Below are 25,079 nucleotides of genomic sequence, written 5' to 3'. Positions count from 1 at the left end.
TTAGACTTGGTGTTGGTGTGCCATTCATACTGACATTCAGACATTATTTGGGTTTTTATTGTAATTTAGATCAATTTTTAGATAGACCAGTAACTGCTTCGAATTTTTACTAAAATAAGTTTCCGTCCTGTAGGAAAATCATCGACAACGTCCGCGGCGAGATTGGTAAGCGCCAATGGATCATCTTTGACGGCGATGTGGACCCCGAGTGGGTTGAGAACCTTAACTCCGTTCTCGACGACAACAAACTCCTGACGCTGCCCAACGGCGAACGCCTCTCGATCCCACCTAATGTCAGGATCATGTTCGAGGTATGCATCGTTCAGTCGTTGCTTTTAAATTATCATTTGATCACTAATCTTGCTTCAGTGTCCATTGTTGCCTTATTGTCTCTGAACTGGTCATTTGTGTCAGACCGAAGTATTTCTTTTTGAATATATTTCGTCTATATAGGTACTCTCTAATCATGCGCTTGTAATATTATTAATCATATTCCTGTATTTTTGGAAAGTAATGTTCAAATGAACGTCTTCAATGAGAACTTGTGCGCATATTCACTTACAAATCAGTGCTCGTGTGTAATTACAACCCAGTGTTAGTTATCACAAAATATAAGAGGCTCTATATTTTTGTCAAAGGTTCAAGATCTTCGCTACGCGACTCTTGCGACCGTGTCTCGCTGTGGCATGGTGTGGTTCTCAGAAGACGTGCTGAGCGTCGAGATGATCTTCCAGCACTACCTGGCCAAGCTGCGACACATCCCCGTGCAGGTCAGATAGTTTACCAACTAGAACACAATCGCCTTGGAAGGCGTTCGTTGTTATTAGTAAAATTTTTTGTTCAACTAACTTTATTTTTAATTTCGTAAAATGATGGTGGAGGTAGAAAATGTATTGTTGCAATTTTTAAATTCGTAATATGAAGGTGGAGGTAGAAAATGTATTGTTGAATTTTCTAAGTGCATTTTTCTTGTACAAGAATATGGCGTGTAGAACATAAAAAGTACTACTATTCTCTGCTTGGTCAGGATGTTGATGATGAAGCCATGGCGTCTCTCGTGCTCCACAAGAACGCTAATCAAGAGAATGAGGATGACGGAACTTCACCTGCTTTGCAGGTGAGAAGTTGTCGCTGCAGGTGTAAATCGTGTTTTAAGCACGTTATTTATCTCTACGCAATCGTTACCTTTTGCCGAGCAATTTTTTATTTCTCGTTTAAGTAAGAAGTTTTTAGTGTTTGTCAATGGTTTGTATTTTTTTATGCAACAAAATTGAAAATATTTGTAGGATTCATGCCGTTATAAACGGTTGATTTTATCTCTTTATGCGTGACGACGTTTAGGTGCAGAGTGACATCGCTGCCATCCTCGCCCCCCACCTCACGCCTGACGGACTTGTGGTCAAGTGCTTGGAGTTTGCAGACTCTCGTCTTGAGCACATCATGGACTTTACGAGGATGCGTGCCTTGTCTTCACTCTTTGCTCTCTTCAACCAGGCTGTGAGGAACGTGCTCCTATACAACAATGCACACCCCGATTTCCCGATGCAGAGCGACCAGCTTGAGAGGTTTGTCCCTGCGTAGAAACTTTTATATTTGCTTGGTCCGCGGGCTGAGTTTGATATTTTTTATTGGCATAATTTTTACAGGAAAGCAATGATGGAAGTTTCCTATCTGATATCATTGGTAGGATTCTATAATTTACAGCTTTGGATCTGCATCTTTGTAAAAGTTTTACATTTTTCACTTTTCATTAATAAGGGTAGAGGTAGTAGAAAAGCTCTAATCTTTACTTTTTTATCAACAAAGAAAGGTTGAGCTGCCGATAGAATGTTTTTATCAATATTTTTCTTAATCTCTACCTCGGATGTGATTTCTCTCAGGTACATCCCAAAAGCCTTGGTGTACTCACTACTGTGGAGTTTTGCCGGCGACGGTCGCCTCAAGGCGCGCAGTGACCTGGGTAACTTCATCAGAGACAACACCACCATCCCACTCCCTGCTGGCAACCTGCCCATTGTCGATTATGAGGTGAAACGCCTGCGAGTATTGAATGATCAAACTCTAATAAATTGTTATTACTTTCACTCGCATACTAAGTGATGAAAAAGGCAGAGTTGATTGAAAACAAAATATATGCATTAAATAATACTAAGTTGACTACAAAGATAATACTTGAGAGACCTCACGCTCCGTCACGAGATCAAACATACGATGGATTTACTTGATGATTTTAATTACTGATTTGGTCAATTGCATTCGTGTTTATCCTCCAGGTGAACTTGAGCGGCGAGTGGTGCCCGTGGTCCAACAAAGTACCCGTCATGGAAGTGGAGACTCACAAAGTGGCAGCTCCTGACGTGGTTGTACCCACCGTGGACACTGTGCGTCACGAGGCTCTCCTCTCAACGTGGCTAGCCGAGCACAAACCTCTCGTCCTGTGTGGCCCTCCTGGATCGGGCAAAACTATGACTCTGTTCTCCGCCTTGCGAGCGCTTCCAGATTTGGAGGTCGTTGGCCTCAACTTCTCGAGCGCCACCACGCCCGAACTTGTCATCAGAACCTTTGACCATTATTGTGAATACCGTAAAACTCCAAACGGCCTAGTTTTGTCGCCCATTCAACTAGGTAAATGGCTTGTAGTCTTCTGTGACGAAATCAACTTGCCAGATATGGACAAGTATGGTACTCAGCGCGTGATCAGCTTTCTCAGACAGATGGTCGAGCACGGAGGATTCCATCGTATCTCTGATCAGGCATGGGTGAAACTAGAGCGCATTCAGTTTGTTGGTGCCTGCAACCCGCCTACCGACCCTGGTCGTAAGCCTCTGTCCCACAGGTTCTTACGTCACGTACCTGTAGTGTATGTGGACTATCCAGGGGCAACATCCCTGACTCAAATCTACGGCACGTTTAATCGTGCCATGCTGCGCATTGTGCCTGCCCTGCGATTGTACTCTGAGCCGCTGACGGCTGCCATGGTAGATCTTTACCTGAGCTCCCAGGAACACTTCACTCAGGACATGCAGCCGCACTACGTTTACTCGCCACGTGAAATGACGCGCTGGGTACGAGGCATCTGTGAAGCTATACGCCCGCTGGAAACTCTTGAACCTGAAGGCCTGGTGAGACTTTGGGCTCATGAAGCTTTGCGGCTCTTCCACGACCGGCTCGTCACAGACGACGAAAGGAAGTGGACAAATGGTGTAATAAATTCCATCGCCGCCAAGCATTTCCCGAATGTAAACTTGGAAGTTGCTCTTGCTCGGCCAATCCTCTACAGCAACTGGCTGTCCAAAGATTATCTGCCCGTTGACCAGGAGGAGCTTCGCGAGTACACCAAAGCTAGACTCAAAGTCTTCTACGAAGAAGAGCTCGATGTGCCTCTGGTGCTCTTCAATGAAGTGCTGGATCACGTGTTGCGCATTGATCGTATCTTCCGGCAGCCGCAAGGACATCTGCTGCTGATTGGAGCCTCGGGCGCTGGTAAAACAACTCTATCGCGCTTCGTTGCTTGGATGAACGGACTCTCGATCTTCCAAATAAAGGTAATCTTTTCCATATGTTGTCTTGAATATTTTAGTTTGATTCGATACTGTCTGCTGATTTTTTTCCTCAGTTAGGTCAAAGGTGTAATTAGTTTCATAATGTTCGCATTAGTCCAGTGGCTAGTTCGGCCGTATTATCCTCACATATTCACGTATTGTCAATTTATGGCATCGCAAATAAAAAGAATTACGAAAATTTGTGATGCAAGGGAGTAAGCTATCACCCCTTATTCTACAGGTACACAACAAATACTCTGCTGATGACTTCGACGAGGATCTGCGCACTGTGCTGCGGCGGTCGGGATGTAGAGACGAGAAGATCTGCTTCATCTTGGACGAGAGCAACGTGCTGGACTCTTCATTCTTGGAAAGAATGAACACGCTGCTCGCTAACAGCGAGGTGCCTGGCCTTTTTGAAGGTATCGTCTAAACCCGAAAATTAGGAATAATGTTACCGATTACTGATAAAAGTCTGTGCTTCTTTTTTTTCTGTGATGGATGAAATGCACAGTGCTGTAGAAGCGCCCACTAAACTGCTCGTTATATTATAATATTACAAATTCGCAACTTTTCATTTTTCGATGTTAGTCTTTAATTATAAGTCTTCATTCGAAGACCATGTTATTTTTATTTCGTGCATGATGAATTTGATTTGTGATCATTACGTAATTATTTTCTAGGTGACGAGTACACAACCCTGATGACTCAGTGCAAAGAAGGCAGTCAACGTGAGGGTCTCATGCTGGACTCCAGCGAAGAGCTGTACAAGTGGTTCACAGGCCAGGTACGTGACTCTTGCTGGTTCACAGGCCAGGTACGTGACTCTTGCTGGTTCACAGGCCAGGTACGTGACTCTTGGTGTTTCACAGGCCAGGTACGGGACTCTTGGTGTTTCACAGGCCAGGTACGTGACTCTTGGTGTTTCACAGGCCAGGTACGGGACTCTTGGTGTTGCACAGGCCAGGTACGGGACTCTTGGTGTTGCACAGGTACGTTTCACAAGTCAGGTAGTGGTCTTTTTGTGGTGGGCCACTTGCTGATTATTTCAGCTACCGGTATGTCGTCTTTTTTAATGTTTTAGGAGTTCTTGTCTGATGAAATTTTTCTATTCCTGTTCTCTTAGATTTAGTATTTTCTTATTTGAGGCGCTTGAAGATTATGAGAACAAAGCATACTTACATTGTTTAGGTGTTTTTCCATTCTGATTTCTGATAGAAACCTCTCAGTGGGGACTTCTGACGCGCGTCTGTGCTCGTCACAAGTCCTATGGGATTACGCGCTCTTAGGGGGATTGTTCATGAGGGCCCCACCGCTGAGCTCGCGGTGTCAGACTGCAAGTCTCGGTTGTGGTGTTGAGTTATTATGTAGGTAGGAATCCTTACATCAAGTTATTATGCAAGTAAAATTCCTTATATTTATCATCACTGTCTGTGCGGGCGGCCGACGTCCCGTGTAAGCGACCTCTTGTTAGATTGTTTTCGTTTCTGTTTTTCACCTGTCCCTCCTTGTCACTTCGTCTCTTTGAGATGCTAACGCTGCTTCCTTCTGGCCAGCTTCAGCGAGAGGGATAATTGAGACCTTCCGCCCCTAGTGGGTGATGGATAATTTTTGATTTGAGAATCTTTCGATAACTGAGACCTTCTCCCTCGTGTGTGATGTTCATCTTGACTTTCGGTTCGAGGTAGCTAAATAACTGAAGCGCTAGCAGACATGTGGAGAGATTAACGATAGAGATTAAGCTTTCTCTCCATCCAAATTTATTTTATCGCCAATGTATCCAATTCATTTAACTCGAACCTTCAATAATTATACACTACTATAGGAGTCCTAATTTAATCTAATGCGATGTTTAGTGTTAAGCAACGTTATCTCCATAATAACTCTATTTTATTGGGTCAGGTGATGCGCAACCTGCACGTGGTGTTCACAATGAACCCCTCTACAGACGGCCTCAAGGACCGCGCTGCCACCTCTCCCGCTCTGTTCAACAGATGTGTGCTTAATTGGTTCGGTGACTGGTCCAATGGAGCTCTCTTCCAGGTACTGCCAATCTGTATTCATTTTAGATCTCAACGCTCTGTTAGAAAATAAATTGATATTCGGTTTAGAAAAAGATGAGGATATAATGTATTATATCTTGTATTTTTACTTGAACCGATGGCGTAATTTATTAATTTTACCTGCATCGATTTGAAAGATCCACTTGCTTTGATTTATTGTCAAGTTAGATCTGAGCAGAGTATACTATTTTGATCAGTTTGTCTTTCAAATCTTCTAACCGAGTTTAAACCTGGATTGTATTGTTAGGCACGTTCAGCTATATTATTTTCTTTCACATTAGGTGCTTGCCACACCGAACGATTATAATAGTTAGATTTGGTAACCTTATTTCTACAGGTCGGCAAGGAATTCACCAATCGTATGGACTTGGATAGAACCAACTGGGTGGCACCGGATTACTTCCCGGTGACTTACGAAGGACTTCGGCCAAACCCATCACACCGCGAAGCTGTCATCAACGCTCTCGTGTACGTCCATCAAACCCTGCATCGTTCGAATGCGAGGCTCGCCAAACGTGGCGTCACCGTCATGGCCATAACACCAAGGTCAGACCCGCTCAACTATTTGCCTCGCTATTTGAACTCCAGTGCAAAAAATTTTCAAATCCTAGCACTAGCTGTTTACTGCCTTCAATGTTGAGTAACTTCGTTGACTGACTACAATTATGACAATTATTTCTTTTCTTAGTTGCCTCTTAGCTATTAAATAGATTGCATAGAGTGCGGAATGAACTTTTTCTGTGGCAAATTTATTGCCATCCATGCGCATAAACCACGATGCTACCCTCTAATGTTTTTATTTGGCAAATGAATAAATTTTTAAAGGTCAGCTCTGGCAACAATGATCTCACACGTATCTTCCTGCTACTAGGCACTACCTGGACTTCATTCAACACTTTGTGAAGCTCTACCAGGAGAAGCGTAGTGAACTCGAAGAGCAGCAACTACATCTGAACGTCGGCCTTGCGAAGATCGCTGAAACGGTGGAACAAGTCGAACTAATGCAGAAGTCCTTGGCAATCAAGAACCGCGAACTTGAGGTACTGCTTAGAAATGGCTTCTCGTTTGGGTCTCGTGTTTATTTGTTTTTTAGCGCATTTTCTTATTTATGGAAAAAATGCACTATTGTTCTCGCCATGTCGTATGTCCGTCCGTCCGTGACTTAACGTTTTCGTCGACGAGAAAATGCGCTCTCTGTCACTCACAGCAGTGAGTAATGTTATATTTTTTTTAATTGTCCTTAATTTTCTTATATGACGTGCTAACTTGGTCTAAGTCTCGCAGGCTGACGTGTAACAACGAGATTAGGCTTTTATTTCCCCTAATACATTTTTGTTTATTAGGTTAAAAATGAAGCCGCTAACGCGAAGCTCAAGCAAATGGTGAAGGATCAGCAGGAAGCTGAGCGTCAAAAGGTGGCCGGTCAGGAGCTGCAAGAGGCGCTGCAGGAGCAGAAGAAAGCCATCAAGAGTAAGCAGGAGAGCGTACTGCAGGAACTCAGCGGCGTCGAGCCTGCCGTCTTGGAGGCACAGAACGGTCAGCATGGCGATGGGAAAACCATTTTCTTTAGGCAGGCTTGTTTTGATATACTTCATAGTTTTTGTATTTTCAACCAGCGGAGAAGAATTGTTTTGAAGTTCAGTATAAGTATGATACTAAATTTATTAATTTATACTGTATATGTAAATTAAATAGTGTTAAAAAAATGTCACATGTAATAAAATACGTCTGAAATGCCGTAACCGCTGTCTAGTAGACATTTCTTGTCACTCCGAAATTTTTTAAAGATGAAAAATTGATTTCAAAATTGAAGATAACCTTGAAATTGAACGTTCGTTCTCCTGATTGCAGCTGTCAAAGCGATCAAGCGTCAACATTTGGTCGAGATCAGATCTCTAGCCAACCCTCCGGTGGCTGTGAAGCTGGCGCTCGAGTCCATCTGCTTGCTCATCGGCGAGGCTGCCACTGACTGGAAGGGAATCAAACAGGTCACCATGCGGGACAATTTCATCAACACTATCGTCAATTTCAACACTGACGATATCACGTGAGTTCCTGTTTTAAAACCATTTTGTCCTTTTTAACCTTTTTTAATTTCGGATTAGCTGAAGAATATTCTTCATATAGAATATTTTGCTTTCTCTGACGGTTTTTTCTCTACATTTTGGTTTGAATTTTTTTATGCTAGTTCAGATCGTATTCTTTTGTTGGAATTAGTGTCAATCTTTCGACTTAGATCTAAATATGAATTTTTTTTCACGGTTCAACCGTAGTTGCTATTCAGCTAAAATGATGGAACACTTAATAAGCTTTTCTCGTTCCAGTGATGATATCAGAGAGAAGATGCGCTCGCGCTACCTCTCCAACCCAGACTATAACTTCGAGAAAGTGAACAGAGCATCACTGGCCTGTGGTCCTATGGTTAAATGGGCCATTGCGCAGCTAGAGTACGCGGACATGCTTAAAAAGGTCGAGCCTCTAAGGAATGAACTCAAAGATCTAGAGGGACAAGCTCAGAAGAATATCGTCAAACACAATGAGGTACGTATGGCGCACGCTGGTTTGAATCAAGATTATTTGAAGTTTGGCTTCTTCTGAAACTGCTCATATTTATCTAGTCTTATTTTGTATTGCAGTTTGAATAGAATTTATAATGTTGATAGTTTTTGCAGAATGTATAAAGGTACTTACATTCCTGCTTCAACTTTTTGAATTTTTACGGAATCTGTGAATATCGAGGATTTCGGTCAAATCATTATTCACGGCTATTATTTAAGAATATTAGGGTCGAATTATTTATTTCTATTTACTATCAGGCGATTGAAATTCTGGATACGAACTGCAAGGCATAATCTCTTTCACTCATTTAAAAATTGATCTGGCATTTGTTCACTCGCACTATGCAGGTGAACGCCCACATCGCTGCCCTGGAGAAGTCCATCGCGAGCTACAAGGACGAGTACGCCGTGCTCATCTCCCAGGCGCAGGCCATCAAGACCGACTTGTCCAGCGTCGCTGCCAAGGTTGACCGGTCCATGGCTCTCATCAGGGACCTCTCGCTTGAGAAGGACAGATGGGCGGCCACTTCTGAGACTTTCAAGGTAACGAGGTTCGAGTTGCAATAGGTTCTTTTGTCTTCCCGGCGATGATACCGGTATCGATGCGTTTTTTTTCGTTGGGCAGTTTTTCCTTGAATACGTAAAGAATTGTTTAACCTTAGCACCCGTCTTTATGTTAAAATTTTAGCATCTATTTATTCTGCAGCAATTCTGTACTTTTCATTAAACGCATGAATATTTCACTTTTTGAGTATTTTTGTTCAATCAGTTAATTTTTTGATGAACTGCTCCACAGAAAAATTTTTTGTATTAGATGAAATTGGCTTTTCCTGCAATCTTTACTGATGTCAAGAAACAGTGAATTTTCTCCATTCGCAGTCGCAAATGTCGACAATCATCGGTGACACTCTGTTGTCGTCCGCCTTCTTGGCCTATGCAGGCTACTTCGAGCAACAGTTCCGCCAGAACCTATTCACCAACTGGTGTGCGCATCTGCAGCAGTCAAACATTCAGTTCCGTAGCGATATTGCTCGCACGGAGTATCTTTCTAACCCCGACGAACGACTGCGCTGGACCGCGAATGCCCTGCCTGCTGACGAGCTCTGCACAGAAAATGCCATAATGTTGAAACGCTTCAATAGATATCCTCTGATAATTGATCCGTCTGGTCAAGCCACAGAGTTCATCATGAACGAATACAGCGAGAAAAAGATCACAAAAACAAGTTTCTTGGACGATTCGTTCCGGAAGAATCTTGAGAGCGCATTGCGTTTTGGTAACCCACTGCTGGTGCAGGATGTGGAAAACTACGACCCCATCCTGAACCCTGTATTGAACAGAGAATTGCGCCGGACTGGTGGCCGTGTCCTCATTACTCTCGGTGATCAGGTGAGAGATTGCCGCTCGTTTGGTCCTGTTTGTATCAATCAAAATTTCTTGATTTTCACGGAGAGCCATTGACCAGAACGTCCGTCGATTTTCTTATTTTCCTATTGTTTTCTTTACGTGAAAAATTTCGAGAGAAGTGAATTAAGGATATGAATTATATTATTGGTTTTGCTTAACCTTAGCCGTTTCATATCCTTTTTCCAGGATATCGACTTGTCTCCGGCATTCACCATATTCTTATCCACGAGAGACCCAACCGTGGAGTTTCCTCCCGACCTCTGTTCCCGCGTTACTCTGGTAAATTTCACCGTGACGCGTTCGTCACTACAGTCCCAGTGCCTCAACCAAGTTCTTAAAGCCGAGCGTCCTGATATAGATGACAAACGCAGCAATCTCCTGAAACTACAGGGTAATTTTTAAGCACTTTTTTGGCCTGTCATTTCAGAACAGTAGTTTATGTAGAAACGCTTGAAATATACTGCCCTGCCAACTTATTTTTCCGTTGTTAATTTTGATATTGAGCATTGGCTACCATGAAATTAGTTCGAAATTGTATCAAATGTAGCGCAATTCAAATAAGAAATTGTTCACGGCCCTCTCTTTCCTATCTCAGGAGAATTTCAACTCCGCCTGCGCCAATTGGAGAAAAATTTGCTGCGAGTCTTGAATGACTCGAAGGGACAAATTCTAGACGATGATTCAGTCATCACGACACTAGAGACGCTCAAGAAAGAAGCATCGGATATATCTCTGAAAGTCCAAGAAACTGAAAAAACCATGAACGAAATCGAGATGGTTTCCCAACAGTATATGCCTCTGAGCAGCGCTTGCTCCAGCATCTACTTCACTCTGGATGCTCTCCACCAGGTGCACTTCCTTTATCAATATTCACTTCAGTTCTTCTTGGAAGTTTTCAAGGATGTCCTAACCAACAATCCAAGACTTGCCTCTCAGACCGACTATGCCACTCGACTAAGTATTGTCACCACAGACTTGTACCAATTGACTTTCGGCCGCGTGGCACGTGGCATGATCCATAAGGATCGCCTCACTTTCGCCATACTACTGGCCCGAATACACTTGAAAGGGCTCACCTCTGAGGGCCTATGCGATGCAGAGTTCCAGTTCATGCTTCGCGATAAAGAAGGACTCCTCAACACGTCGACGTCCGCTATTGCAGGCCTTACGCCCGAACAGTCGCAATCTATGATGCGTCTGGCATCAAAAGTACCCACTTTCAGGAACGTCGAATCAAAGATCGGAGGCACCGATTTCGTCTCATGGCTAAACAGTTCCAAAGCCGAGATGAATGTGCCGGTGTTGTGGGAGAGCGAAAAGCAGCTCACTCAAGTGAGCGAATGCGTATATAAAATGCTTGTGGTACAAGCATTTAGGCCGGATCGATTCTGCGCCTCTGCCGCGCTCTTCGTCAACGCTGTGCTTGGTGATGGATTCCTCAGCATTGGTGAACGAGAGGTAACGTCATATTGTGAAAATTATCATTCATTCAACATTGAAAACAAACTTTTCATTCATTAGGTTACGTGTCCTTGTTGAAAATCTGATTTATTCCTATGCTTTCTCCTATTCTGTGTTCGTCCACACGAGAAATTTTAAACACGTTGAGTACATTCACCTTGGATACCAATTTCTGGATTTTAATTTCTTTCTTATTCTATTTATACTAAAGGCTATTGTGTTTACATTTATAGGTTGACTTCAACGTGGTTGTGCAAGAAGAAGTGAAGGGCTCCACGCCGTTGCTGTTGTGTGCCAGTCAAGGATTTGACGCCTCAGCGCGTGTAGACGATCTTGCCGCAGAACAAAACAAACCCATAAGTTCCATTGCCATCGGCTCCGCTGAAGGTTTCAGTCAGGCCGACAAAGCCATCAACTCTGCTGTCAAAAATGGAAGGTAAATCAACTCTACTTCTCCGAAGATCCATTTGATATCTCTTGTGCGAACCTATTAGTTCTCGAAAAATTTATGGGTTAATTGAATTTTTAAAATTTTCCTGCTGATTCAGGTGCAATATTTTTCATCACCAGGTGGGTAATGCTGAAGAACGTTCACCTTGCTCCCGGATGGCTTGTGCAGCTCGAGAAAAAGTTGCATCAGCTTCATCCTCACCCTCAATTCCGGCTATTCCTTACCATGGAGATATCACCACGCCTTCCCGTTAATTTACTGAGGGCTGGTCGAATCTTCGTCTTCGAACCTCCCCCTGGTGTTCGAGCCAACCTCCTCAGGACGTTCAACACTGTAAGTTTACCTTAATTTTTTTTGTCGAGTCACGCCATTCAAACGCATGAATATTGATAATGTTATCTCGTTTTCTATGCGTTCTAACAGTTTTCAATCTAATTCTCTTCTTGGACCTTGAAACGGGTAAGTCTGATTACCTTAGAAACGTGTGAAAAATTATTCCAATTTGATGGACGTTTGTGAGAAACTTGTGAGAGCAATTGTCTATTGAACTAAAATTAAAAAAATTTCGCCGCTCCAGGTTCCAGCTTCTCGCATGATGAAGGCTCCCAACGAACGTGCCCGTTTGTACTTCTTACTGGCTTGGTTCCACGCTGTCACCCAAGAGCGTCTTCGCTACGCTCCTCTTGGCTGGGCTAAACACTACGAGTTCAACGAGAGCGACTTGAGGGTGGCTTGTGACACGCTCGACACCTGGATTGACGCAACTGCAATGGTCTTGAACATTTTGAACAATTTTTTATGCATGAATTTTGAATTTATTTTGAAATTTGTCTGTTGGTCACAGTCTTAAAATCGTGTAATTAGGGCGAAATTATCTTGGAACTGAATAACCCAAAATAAGAGATTTAACTTATTTGTTGTTAATTCAGCACCGAAACAAATGTGATCTCTTTTAACTATGTAGGGCGCAGAATAATACTATTTTGTTAACATTGGCAGGGTCGTACGAATCTGCCTCCGGAAAAAGTTCCGTGGGATGCTCTAGCCACCCTCCTGTCGGAATGCATCTATGGCGGAAAAATCGACAACGAATTTGATCAACGCCTCTTGGCCTCGTTCCTGTCGAAACTTTTCACCCCAATGAGCTTTGACCCGGACTTCCCGTTGGTCAAAAATACTGAAGGTATTTGCTACACTGAGTTGTTTTTGTCCGCACACTTCGTTAAGATGCAGGCATTTGACTTTGACGAATAGGAGTATGAAAAGAGAATTTTCTCAGCATTTTGATTCGTATGCGAGTGTGATCTTACTGTGTAATATGCTGTAACACGTCTTTAAACAGGTAGCGAAAACATCTGCATGCCGGACGGCATTCGACGAGACCAGTTTCTACACTGGATTGAAGCCCTCGGTGACAGGCAGAGTCCGTCTTGGCTTGGCTTGCCAGAAAACGCCGAGAACGTTTTACTCACTACCAGGGGTACAGACCTGCTTGCTTCTCTTCTCAAGATGACAGTGCTGGAAGATGACGATGAACTCGCGTATGCTGGTGTGGAAGAACATTCGGGTGTAAGGGACTCTGGTAACCAAAGCAGACCTTCATGGATGGTGACCTTGCACCAGTCAGCTACTACGTGGCTCTCCTTGCTGCCGGAAAAAGTCCCGATATTACGACGCACTCTGGAAAACATCAAGGACCCTCTTTACCGGTTCTTCGAACGTGAAGTCAATTCCGGTGCCAAGTTACTGAAACGTGTGCGTACCGATCTGACGGATGTAATCCTAATATGCAAAGGAGATAAGAAACAAACGAATTACCACCGTAACATGGTCAGTAAACTAGTGAAGGGAATAATCCCCGATCTATGGCTCATGTATACAGTGCCCAAGACTGCGACGGTGAGCCACTGGGCCACCGACCTTGCACACCGCATGAAGCAGCTGCAGGATGTGTCCCAGTGTGTAGCTCAGTATGGAGCTGGTGAACTGAAGAACGTCACCGTCTGGCTGGGGGGTCTCTTCAACCCTGAGGCGTATGTGACAGCCACTCGACAATGCGTTGCTCAGGCTAACAGCTGGTCTTTGGAAGAGCTCACCCTCAAAGTCACTGTCACAGATGAAGGCCAATCACCTCAACAAGGTGGCTTCAATATCCGCGGCTTGAAACTCCAAGGAGGCAAGTGTGAGAAAAATGTACTGTATCTATCGTCTCAAATTATGAACGAGCTGCCGCTGACTACCTTGTGGTGGGTTAGAGCTGAAGAGGGCGACAAGTTGGGCACGAAGTCTCCGCCCATCACTCTGCCAGTCTATCTGAACGCTACTCGAACAGACATGCTTTTCACAATCGAATTGCAGTCAGCTGATGGATTGAATGCTCACAGCTTTTACGAACGTGGCGTTGCGGTTCTATCTTCTACTAGTTTGAACTAACAAGTTCATCTCCTCGAAAAATAATCTCAGCTCCTGGTGGTAGCTAATTGTATATGTTTGCGTTTAACTTTGTTTAAATTTTAGAGTCGTTACTAGTTTGGGAAGAATATCCTGTCATTCCATAGATACATTGCGTAAACTCCTTCGTCTAATTTTGCCTTGGGCAAAAATCTTGTGAATAAGTTTTATAGCTAAAACTTGTTTCAGATTTCAAAGCATCGTGCATGGACGATAGTGAATTTTTAGATTATTGTCGTCACTTTGTTGAACCTTTTACTGAACCAAACAATTTTCTTTGCTATTAACTTGAATAAGTTCTAATTAAACCCTTAGGATAAAGTGTTAAACCCCTTATTTTTTATTTAGAATTGTTGGTCAGGAATATCAAATTGTAGTAGTTTCGCTCGAACGTAATGATTTTCTTTTCGAGTGTATACGCTAATGTGTTGTGATGTATTTACCTAATGCAAACTAATAAATTATTATCCATATTGTCTAGATCTAACCCAACGAGATTCACAGGAGAAATAAACCCGTCCGATCAGATACTAATTAATGAGGGAAATTTATGGCCCACGACATGAACAAACGAACTGTGTCGATTTTCAGCAACGTATTCGTGCAGGCAGCGCCGCTAATCTACAGGAGCATAAAATTTTCTAGCTCATTCATTGCTGAGAAGGTCGAAGTTGACTTTACGATGTATCCAAAGCTAATTTTCTTGTGATAACGCTATCTTTCACGATCATAGGCTGAGTAAACCAATATGCCTGATACAGCTACATACGGTATAAATCCCGACTCATTTTGAAATTTGCGAAAAACGAGCATTAATTACAAACTTTAACGTTACTTCACGTTTCTCAGAACTAGATTATCTCACGATGGATATCAACTCTCCTAACGCTCATCAGACCAAATGAAACTTAACTTGCGCAGTTGGTTAATTGGACAAATCGCTCATGTCTATGTATACACGTGGACTGGAAGGAGAGAAGAATTGGTGACGGCGTATAAATGTAAAACAAATGTGAGAAAAGAACTGGATGTGAGGTGTGAGCTGCTAAGTTCGCCCACGCTAACGCATTTCTTTCGGATTGGTGGAGATAAATGGCTTGCACATTTTCTCCTTGAATTTTCTTTCCCTGCAATTACACCATGACCCATCCTTCCACTTCATTTAACATTTCTCCTGCTATTCACTATGACCTTGAATTCTTCACTGACGTTCAATAAGTGAACATATAATGCTTGGTAGATGGCCGTCACACAAGACGTGACTCATGTCCTTCCAAAGTTAGCATGTTCTAAATCCAATTCAAAAATTAAATCTATCTACTACGGAGCATAGCATAGTGATGTCGGCGCTGATGAATAGGCCTGATGTGGCCTATCGCCTAAACTATTATTTTGTTAGATAACTAACTATTAACGGCGGTCTTAACTTCGAAATCAGAAATTTCTAGAATGTCATTGTTGAAAGTTTCAGGCAATCGGCCTGTAGAACATGCTTATTTGATAGTTTTATGTGACTTATGTGAGTTTTGATAATCCAGTACGCATGTGATCGTGATATCCATCTGCAAGTTTGTGAATATTTTTTGTTAATAAAATGCTTGCGAACGTGTTTGAAGATTTTAAAGAATAAGATGAAGTTAGCCAAGACAAATCTACATACAGCCAAACTAAAACGTGTTGAACTAGGAAATTCTCACATCCCACGATATCAGACGCATCAAATTTAGCTCAGCTTCCTGCTTTTGCATGTCGTTCTTGAAAATATAAAAAAAACCTCTCTGACTTGTCTTTCATGTAATACTAACTTCATAATTATTGAAGCACTGGTTCTGAGCGATGAGAAAGAGTTCGTATTTACTGAGGGAAGATTTTGAACTCCCAGCAGTTGAGTCAAAAAATATATATACTACGTTAACGAATGCAGAAGTCACTGGAAGTTAGAACTTGCCAGTAACAATAATTCTCGACGTCAACTATTGGTAGTAGGCTTTTAGTGCAAACCAATTCAGAGTGTTAGCAATGCGATTACTTCAAATACTTAGAAATCATTAAATACCTTTGCTTTCTATCATACTTGCTAGTTATATTCGTTTCAAAGGATTGTAAAAACACGTTGTCTGCTTTCTTCTTATTCAACCTGGATCTCGTATAACTAATAATGTTAATGGTTTGAATTGAGGCATAAAAGTAGTATTGTATCCAAGATATGTCAGACAACTAAAATTCCTCATTACGAACAAATATAAGGCATGACATGATCGGTTGCTCTTAGCCAGATAGAGCGGTTGAATTTAAAAGTAAGCGCAAAATATCTATTTGTTAACTCAAGAACCAACACTCTACTTAAACGCATCAGATAATCATATTGACGACAGTTAAAATGGGCATGACATTGCGTCAATAGGCAATTAGGCATTGCTTGCGCATACCATGCAGCAGCCACGGGACCAAATTAAAATGATCTCAGTTGTAAGCGGCAGCCGTCCAGTGCTATCAATAACAACTGACGTGAGATAACTAATGTGTGGAGGTATTGCGGTTCACTATTTCCCCAGCAGAATAATTTACGATAACGGAAGACCATTTAATCCTACAACTAATACACGAAATCCTTGAATAATATTCAAGAGAAGAATTATGCAAAACATCCTTCAGTAAAATCAGGTAGATGCTTAATAACTAAGAGATTATGAAAGAGATTGATCGATGTAGACATTCTGCCTCCATTCATAAAGAGTTGGGTTAAATCATGTTATTTAACCTATTCCAACCGCGCAGCACTCATGGTTTAGTTCAGTGGCGAAACACCAGCGCTTCAGCTATTTAGCTATCTCGCACCGGAAGTCAAGATGAACATCACCCACCAAAGAGGCGGAAGGTCTCAGTTATCGAAAGTTTATCAAATCAAAAATCATTCAACACCCACAAGGGGCGGGAAGTCTCAGATGTCCAGCCCGCTGAAGCTGGCTCGAAAGAAGCAGCGTTAGCATCTCAAAGAGACGAAGTGACAAGGAGGGACAGGTGAAAAGCAACAGAAACGAAGACACTCGAACAAGAGGTCGCTTACACGGGACGTCGGCCGCCCGCACGAGAGAGACAGAGAAGGAAAACGTAAGGAATCCTACCTACATAATAACTTAATGTAAGGAATCCTACCTACATAATAACTTAACCTCAAAACTAAAGCCCGCAGTCAGACACCGCGAGCTCAGCGGTGGGGCGCTCAGGAACAATCCCCCCAGGAGCGCGAAATCCCATAGAACTTCTGACGAGCATAGACACGCGTCAGAAGTCCCCCCTGAGGAGGCAGCACTCATGGGTATTTCATTCAATCAATTAGGAAAAAGTCCAAACATTGACTTAATCACAACGAAAATAGATCGTGCAAAGAGCAGTCACAAATTAAATTATTAAATTAGAATTATTACACAAATTAAAAGCAGTATTTTGACTTCAAAGTGCCTAAATACATCCCATAAACAGCGCTAAACAATAACAGATAAAAACAAGTATACGCCTTTCAAATGAACTAAAATTGCATACGGCATGAGTGAACAGCAACAGACACAGAGTTGCTCGTAAAATAAGTCACAAGGGCTGACGACGAGTGAGAAACGTAAAAGATAGCCTGTCTACCCGGTCGATGCAACTACCTAACTGTAAAGTAACCATCAGGCAGGTACTACGAGCTCCAAGTCGAGATGGTCAGAAATTGTACTCCAATTTAATTGCTATGCTTGTTTCACACCTAGCTAGTATGTTTGTTATGCAATAAATAACCTTTTAAACGGCAAGTTGAATGATATTTAGTTACTTCACTAGATTTACAGCTCGAATTGCAGCACTTCTCATGCCAGCCTTACAGCACACTATATCGAACCCGGTGGAAGTCTAGTAGCTACTTGAAACTATCGTCAGTCATGAAAAGATCCGGTCAAATGAAACGATATTAGATCTTCTGTGAACAAGGCACGAAAATGAAAAGAATCGGCGACAGGCCACATCAGGCCTACACTTCAGCGCCGAGATCAATATGTTATGTTATGTTATTGCCAGCTTTACAGCACGTCTCTTACCAGCATTACAGCACGTCTTTTCCCGGATTTACAGCACGTCTCTTGCCAGCATTACAGCACGTTTTTTAACTGCACCATCATAACAACGCACTGTAACCTGCTGCAGGTGCAGAGGTTAGACCTGATGCTGCAGGTGCAGAGGTCAGACCTGATGCTACAGGTGCAGAGGTCAGACCTGATGCTGCAGGTGCAGAGGTCAGACCTGANGCTGTCTCTTATACACATCTAGATGTGTATAAGAGACAGGATCAGACCTGATGCTGCAGGTGCAGAGATCAGACCTGATGCTGCAGGTGCAGAGATCAGACCTGATGCTGCAGGTGCAGAGGTCAGACCTGATGCTGCAGGTGCAGAGGTCAGACCTGATGCTGCAGGTGCAGAGGTCAGACCTGACGCTGCAAGTGCAGAGTTCAGACCTGATGCTGCAAGTGCAGAGTTCAGACCTGATGGGCTAAACCTTCTCGTGTGAAGTGAGGCACTAAGAAAATCTCTTAAATTAAAAATTTGATGAAGCTGCATACGCAGCAATAGTAAATTTTATGTTGTAAATGACAAGGGTAATGCGCATCAGACTAATAACACCCGTGTTATCTGGAGATACAAAGTTACATACTGCAAAATCTTGCAAATACTATTTAGACGTGCGTATCCTTCATGTTATCAAATGAAATCTGAGTTACCAGTACCTACAACTAAATATGTTGACCAACACTATTCGCATAGGCTGTCGACATCTGGTCAAAGAGCGGCGCTTGGCCGTTAATATCGCGAATATTTTTGAGCTGTGCGACGCCCAATTTAAGAGCTGCTTGCCTCCGTCTTTGAGATGGAGGCAAGGGATCGCTTTGAGATGCAGGCCTTTGAGGATGGCTCAATTAGTCTCACGATATTCGCTTCCTTTTGCATTATTAATCGCAAGGATTTTTGCAAGTGGAAAAGTATGAACCAATATAAAGATGAGCTTTTATCTTTCCAACATTTTATTCCAAGTTCTACCGACGTTTCCTTGGATCTAACCGAAGAAATACCTATTAGAAACGAATTATAAAATTGTACTACAATTCGTTTAGGGAAATGACTCAAGGACATGAAGAATTAAAACTGGTTCGAGAATTTCCGATCAAAAGATATAAGTAAAATTTGTCCTAACTAGAATTGTATGATAAAGGACATATTTGATGCATGCTGCCGAAGCTGAAGGATGCTCATCGTTGTATTTGATACAAGTAATTGGTGTAATGACAACTGGATCAATGGAGAGTTGAGGCGACGATGAATACCACGCGTTCAAAAATTTTGCTTATCATTTAATCTTCGTCACCCAATTTCCCAACAAATTTGTTAAAAAACCCAGCTTTCTTCTATTCTTTGTATGGCTCACCTATAACTGGAGCGGCAGCCACAACCACTGACTAGTGGACGACTGCAGGTTGCACAGGCTGGTAGACGACCGGATGCACGACAGGCTTGCCACCGAAAATATCTTTCTTATACCGCTTGAAAAGATCTAGTCCTAGGAGGCCGATTTGCTCGTGTAAGGCCAATGTAAGGCCAATGAAAGGGGGAACCCCCTCGCTTTCTGGCAGCACCAGGGTAGCCAGCATCAGAGCCACCATCACGAATCGTACCTGTAACATACGGAACAGCTCATCAGAATACTGAGGGTAGCTTCGGCCATCGCCATCTTATAGCGTCCATTAAAACGATCGAAAGGATCCTCAGAAACAACATATTCAGGATAACAATTATTTTGAGTACATTATTATTTCACAACTTGATAAACGTCAAAAAATTCGAAATTACTTCTTCATATGGACAGGCATTTCGTAGTGATTCATTGTTAAAACTTTTTGAAGTTATTAGCCTTGAATCTGGTAGGTAATAGCATGGTAAGAGAATTCTGAAGAGATTGTAGACGTTGAATAACAGAGTGCATATTTAAGGCATAACGTTTATATTTACTTAAAAAATTTTCAGGATAATTATAATAATGTTATAATTGAAAGATGACAAATTAGTATTGAACGTAATAAATAAAAATACATAAAAAATAAAGGGTAATTGCGTATAATGATTGGTTTTACGACGATGGTGCAGGCTTACAGTTACGTATATATCCGCCTAAATTTAAATTATTCAAACTTTCTGTAGCTTTTTAATTTTTTTTTTGTAATGATAGTGACCAATATACATCGTAACATGAGGTTAAAAGTCAAATTAATTGTTGTACAAGATTAAGTCGAAAACCAAACAATTTATTACTCGTTTTCAGTGAAAACAAAAGGTCGATTGTTTCGATGTTCATGCAAATAAGTGAATATTTTAACCAGGCGAATTTTCTTTAGAAAATTAATTCATTTTGTAAATTTCAACGATTTTGGAACACTCTGATATACGGAAGAAATTATAATTTGTCAATTACTCTGACATTTTATTTAATTTCTTGGGTTCAATTGAACAATGAAGAAATATTTCACGTGCATAATAAAAAATCCTAGCAAAATAAAGTTGTGCAGTTAGCAACGCATTAAATGCTTGTAAACTAAATTAGCTGGGAACAGTGAAACCCAATGGAAATAAAACTATTCCATTACAAAAAGATACAATCATTTATAAATTATTCACAGGCACATAAATAAACGAAAATTTAGCTGCGTAAAATTTATTTTAAAAATTCTATTTAAATTTATTATTACGCGATGCTAATTTCTATTCAAATTCCATCACCATAATGAATAATAATTTTCCTATATTTGACCATAAAACGAATCTTATAATTACGCGGTGTACTCTCGCAATCTTGTTAATGACGATAAGTTCTTTGCAAATTCAATATTCAATAAAATCAATGTGATCGTAATTTTCTTCATGAGAGTCTTGTTCATGAACATCATTTACTGTTATACAATTGCATTAGAACGAAATGATTCAATCATCATCATATTGAGACGATCAATTTTACATTTGTTCTATGTTCCGGAAACATAATTGTTAACGAAGTTAGCCGGTAAATATAAGTTGTATCATATTATTGTTATTGATATTATTATTATTAATATTATTATTATTATTGTTATTATGTTTATTGGTGCCACTGCACACACAGCAAGGGTTACCATGAATTGTTTGAGGCAAATGTTTCCTGGACGGCTTATCTCTTCGAGGGGTGATGCGACCTGGCCAGCACTCTCACCAGATTTAGCCCCATGAAATTTTTTTCTTTTGGGTTACCTGAAGTCTAAGGTGTACATCAACCGCCCCAACACCTTGGAAGACATAAGGAACAATATTAAAGCTGAAATTGGCTGAATACCAGTGGGCATGCTTGTTAGAGTTCACGAAAACTTCAGAAAACGTATACAGTAGTGTGTGGAATGCGAAGGTCGACATTTGCCAGATACACTATTTAAAACCATGTAATTTATAAATTCCATTACCGTTCAGTATAATTCAAATATCAAATAAATTTTTCTAGTGATCATAATTTTTTTATTTCATTCCCAAATCAGCAAATTACCGCGCGCCACCCTGTACTTACGCTCTATTTCTTTGTCTATGATTGGTGGATTTTGCTTGAAAGGCCGTCAATGATTGGCTGACGAATTTACGATCTCTTAACTTTTTTTTTGAAAGTACGGCCCTCGGTTCCTAGGAATACGGTTCCTAGAAGACTTCATTTTATAAAATTAATTTCATCTTCGTTTTCATCATCATTTTTCATCTTCATACTCATTTTTTTCATCTTCATCATGCATTTCAGACCACTCAATGTATTTCTTTTTCTTAATTGTATTTTCATTTCATGCTCACTGTATTTTTAGTGGATTATCCAAACTTTCCAGAACATCTTTCCTAATTTCAATATGAATTTAATTATGAGTTTTCAAAGCACTATCAATGCATTATATTCCTTTTTTATTCATTTTCAATATTTCTCGGATCCACCTCACATATATTTTTTCAAAGCATTTAATATTTATTTTTAGAACATTTAAATAATTTTTCCCGTGTCATTTGGACATTTTTATAATTGTTTCAAAATATATCGCACATTTTGCAAAATGTTTCAATAATTTCTCATCTTTATAATGGAAATATATTATATTTATTTATAATATTTCACTCCTATTTTACTGGTCTATTCTTTTTATTCATGTGATATTTTATTAAGATTTTAACTGATCAGTGACGATGTAAATCACTTGTTTGCAAATTAATAATTATCAAGTGGAGAATTGTGATGTATCATTACGCATGATGATTTATATATAACTTTGTCGGCAATTTTGTCTTAAATTATAATTTTTCTTCATTGAACATCAGCCGAGAAACGCGGGACGAGAAAAACGAGAAAATTTAATTGTTCCCTTTTGTCATTTCTTGATGTTATCTAAATTTGGAACTTCCTAGATTCAAGACAAATAATAATACTAGAATAGAATTATTTCGTCTCTTACATCTGTCATTTCAGAATTTCTCTTTCACTGGAACAAGAATTCTCCAGAAATTTGATCTCGCCTACGCGGGAAGCTGGACTGTGTTAACAATTTTTTAGACCCTATTTATTCTGCATTTTGTTTACCTTCTGTCCGAGATCGGTATCGCTGCACGTACAAAACCTGGACAAGTGTGAACAAGCTGAAGGCAATCTGTCGTTGTCATGGTTACTAAAAATGTTAAGATTAATTGACTCGAGAATTGTTCTTCAATGTTCATGTTATTGAAAATATGCAGTCTACTTTGAGCATAATGATAGCGTCAAAATTAATGAATGACATTAGATATATTTTAATTTTAAACAAATATTTTTCGATACGGTCTCGTGTTGAATTAATCAAATATAGTTGGGCACAATTTGATACATGAAATGCATTTCAATAAATGTGGTCCAACTGAATCTTTCAATGGTGCTGCATTTTAGGTCTTCGCATAGCGCATTCGATAGCAATTTTTGGGAATAACCTGTTCAACATTACGATGTTCCAGTGATCATTTCGAGAATCCAAAGACGATAGTTACGGATTGATTGCCTTTGAAAGTAAATTGTATCTGAGCGAAAATTGGGGCCAAAATTGGCGATGAATTTCATTTATATGGAAACGCGTCTTCTGGTAGGCCTAGTCCAGAGCAAAAAAAAAAAATTCTTCACGAATAGGCAGAATTTTGTTTGCTAATTTACCAAACATTGCCAGAACATGTACAAGATGTGAATCAAACCTACTCATCCACTTGTATTTTTATTTATGCGCCTTCTGTGATTTGTAATTAAATTGTCGAAGCCGAAGCAAATATCTAACAGCAGATGAATTAGAAAACACCTCCAACTATGGTAACACTGAACATACGTATTTTTAGCACATTTTCTCATTTATGAAAAAAATGCACTATTGTGCTCGCCAAGTCCGTCTGTCTGTCCGTCCGTCCGTCCGTAACTTCACGTTTTCGTCGACGAGAAAATGCGCTCTCTTTCACTCACTGCAGTGAGTACTGAGTTATATTTTTTTATTGATGCATCGAAAACAGTTGGCGGACAAAGTTCAGCCAAAAAAATACTTGAAAAAAATACATGAAAAAAATTAAAGTTGACGGACGATATTTTCATTTCAACTATAAATATAGTAAACAAGACAATAGTATATGAAAAGTTGGCGGTAAATGTTTTTATTTCAGCCCTAAATAGTGGTGGACAAAAGAATATATTTTTAATGTAATGGTCGAAAGTTGAAACCTTGGCTTTTACCAAATTCTATTTAAACGAATGTTATTAGATGATGCGAGTCGTTAAACGAACAAACACCAATTTACAATACAAGAAGAGAAAAAGGCTTGCGTGGGAGATCACCAGCAATATAACAAATAACATAAATCCTATTTATGTATTATTATAATGAGGTAAGCAAAATACAAATGCTCGCTATGGTAAATAACCAAAGAAACGCTTGCTATTGTACACGACTTACCGAAAAAATGTAACTCAGTACTCGCTGCAGTGAGTGACAGAGAGCGCATTTCGTCGTCCGTTGTGACGTGAAGACACGGACGGACATGACCAGCACAATAGCGCCTTTTTAGCGCATTTTCTCATTTATGGAAAAAAATGCACTATTGTGCTCGCCATGTCCTGTCTCTTATACACATCTAGATGTGTATAAGAGACAGGGCGAGCGACGCTAGTTGGGCGGCCTTCTCTTTCCAAGCATCACTTCAACTACATCAAAAGTTGGGGAGCAAAGCGACTTCATAGACGGTACTTGTCGGCTCCTTTTAGCTCCTTGTCAGCTCCCTACCAGCTCATTGTCAGCTCCCTACAAGTTCCTTGTCAGCTCCCTACCAGTTCCTTGTCAGCTCTCTACCTGTCTCTTATACACATCTAGATGTGTATAAGAGACAGCCTATAAGTAGACCAGTAAAGTATCATGGATACCAGCATTATCATACTTAAGAAATTGGTTTAAATCTTGAGTAAATGAGGAAATTAAAAATGAACTGATCCAATAAAGCTCTGGTTTGCCACTATGGTCGTTAGTGAAAGACTTCATAGTGACAGACTACATACTACATAGGCTAGTGCCTGGCGAAGCTGCCAAAGCAGAGATTTTATACTTATAAAATCTGTTAGACTGTTTATTTTTAATTTCTTCAAATACTGATGATATCTGATTGTAAATTGTAATCAAGATTTCAAAAATATTATTCCTGTCAATCCTAAATTCCTAATGATACTGTTGCTGTTGGTATTTATGTCAGATGTCCCTTGACTCTCACGGCATAGTGGCAGAGCAGAGAGTTTTTTAGACTCTAACTCAAGTTCATTTTTGAGTCTTATAAGTAGACCAATAAAGTATCATGGATACCAGCATTATCTATTTATCATACATAAGAAATTGATTTAAATCTTGAGAAAATTATGAAATTAAAAATGAACTGATTCTAAAAAATCTCTGGTTTGCCACTATGTCTCACGGCACTCACCCAATCCCATGAGCCATAATAGCAATAGGACTGGCAGGGAATTATTGTGAGTACTTATGCGTTTGCAAGAGCATCGCCCGGTCCGGCTCAGCGGGGGG

At 40.6% G+C, this 25,079-nt stretch overlaps 1 protein-coding gene across 1 annotated transcript in view; it reads left to right on the top strand.

Moving 5' to 3' along the window:
- Positions 1–14,406, top strand: part of LOC108679838 (dynein heavy chain, cytoplasmic) — a 48,922-nt gene extending 34,516 nt beyond the window's left edge. Inside the window, exons 38-60 of the mRNA XM_047885436.1 lie at positions 134–311; positions 639–770; positions 1,028–1,117; positions 1,342–1,565; positions 1,881–2,028; positions 2,274–3,545; positions 3,784–3,964; positions 4,226–4,329; positions 5,445–5,585; positions 5,943–6,151; positions 6,477–6,645; positions 6,949–7,141; positions 7,457–7,652; positions 7,930–8,146; positions 8,512–8,706; positions 9,043–9,552; positions 9,757–9,961; positions 10,166–11,028; positions 11,265–11,467; positions 11,602–11,815; positions 12,060–12,254; positions 12,482–12,665; positions 12,825–14,406. Of these exons, the coding sequence (XP_047741392.1) occupies positions 134–311; positions 639–770; positions 1,028–1,117; positions 1,342–1,565; positions 1,881–2,028; positions 2,274–3,545; positions 3,784–3,964; positions 4,226–4,329; positions 5,445–5,585; positions 5,943–6,151; positions 6,477–6,645; positions 6,949–7,141; positions 7,457–7,652; positions 7,930–8,146; positions 8,512–8,706; positions 9,043–9,552; positions 9,757–9,961; positions 10,166–11,028; positions 11,265–11,467; positions 11,602–11,815; positions 12,060–12,254; positions 12,482–12,665; positions 12,825–13,915 (7,114 nt within the window). The 3' untranslated portion in view covers positions 13,916–14,406. The remainder of the gene's footprint in view (positions 1–133; positions 312–638; positions 771–1,027; positions 1,118–1,341; positions 1,566–1,880; positions 2,029–2,273; positions 3,546–3,783; positions 3,965–4,225; positions 4,330–5,444; positions 5,586–5,942; positions 6,152–6,476; positions 6,646–6,948; positions 7,142–7,456; positions 7,653–7,929; positions 8,147–8,511; positions 8,707–9,042; positions 9,553–9,756; positions 9,962–10,165; positions 11,029–11,264; positions 11,468–11,601; positions 11,816–12,059; positions 12,255–12,481; positions 12,666–12,824) is intronic.
- The last annotated feature ends 10,673 nt before the right edge of the window (positions 14,407–25,079 follow it).

The sequence above is a fragment of the Hyalella azteca genome, unplaced genomic scaffold (genome assembly GCF_000764305.2).
Source record: "Hyalella azteca isolate HAZT.00-mixed unplaced genomic scaffold, Hazt_2.0.2 contig17921, whole genome shotgun sequence".
Taxonomy (NCBI): Eukaryota; Metazoa; Arthropoda; class Malacostraca; order Amphipoda; family Hyalellidae; genus Hyalella; species Hyalella azteca.
Note: the sequence above shows the minus strand (reverse complement) of the source record. Positions and strands in the feature narration are given on the sequence as shown.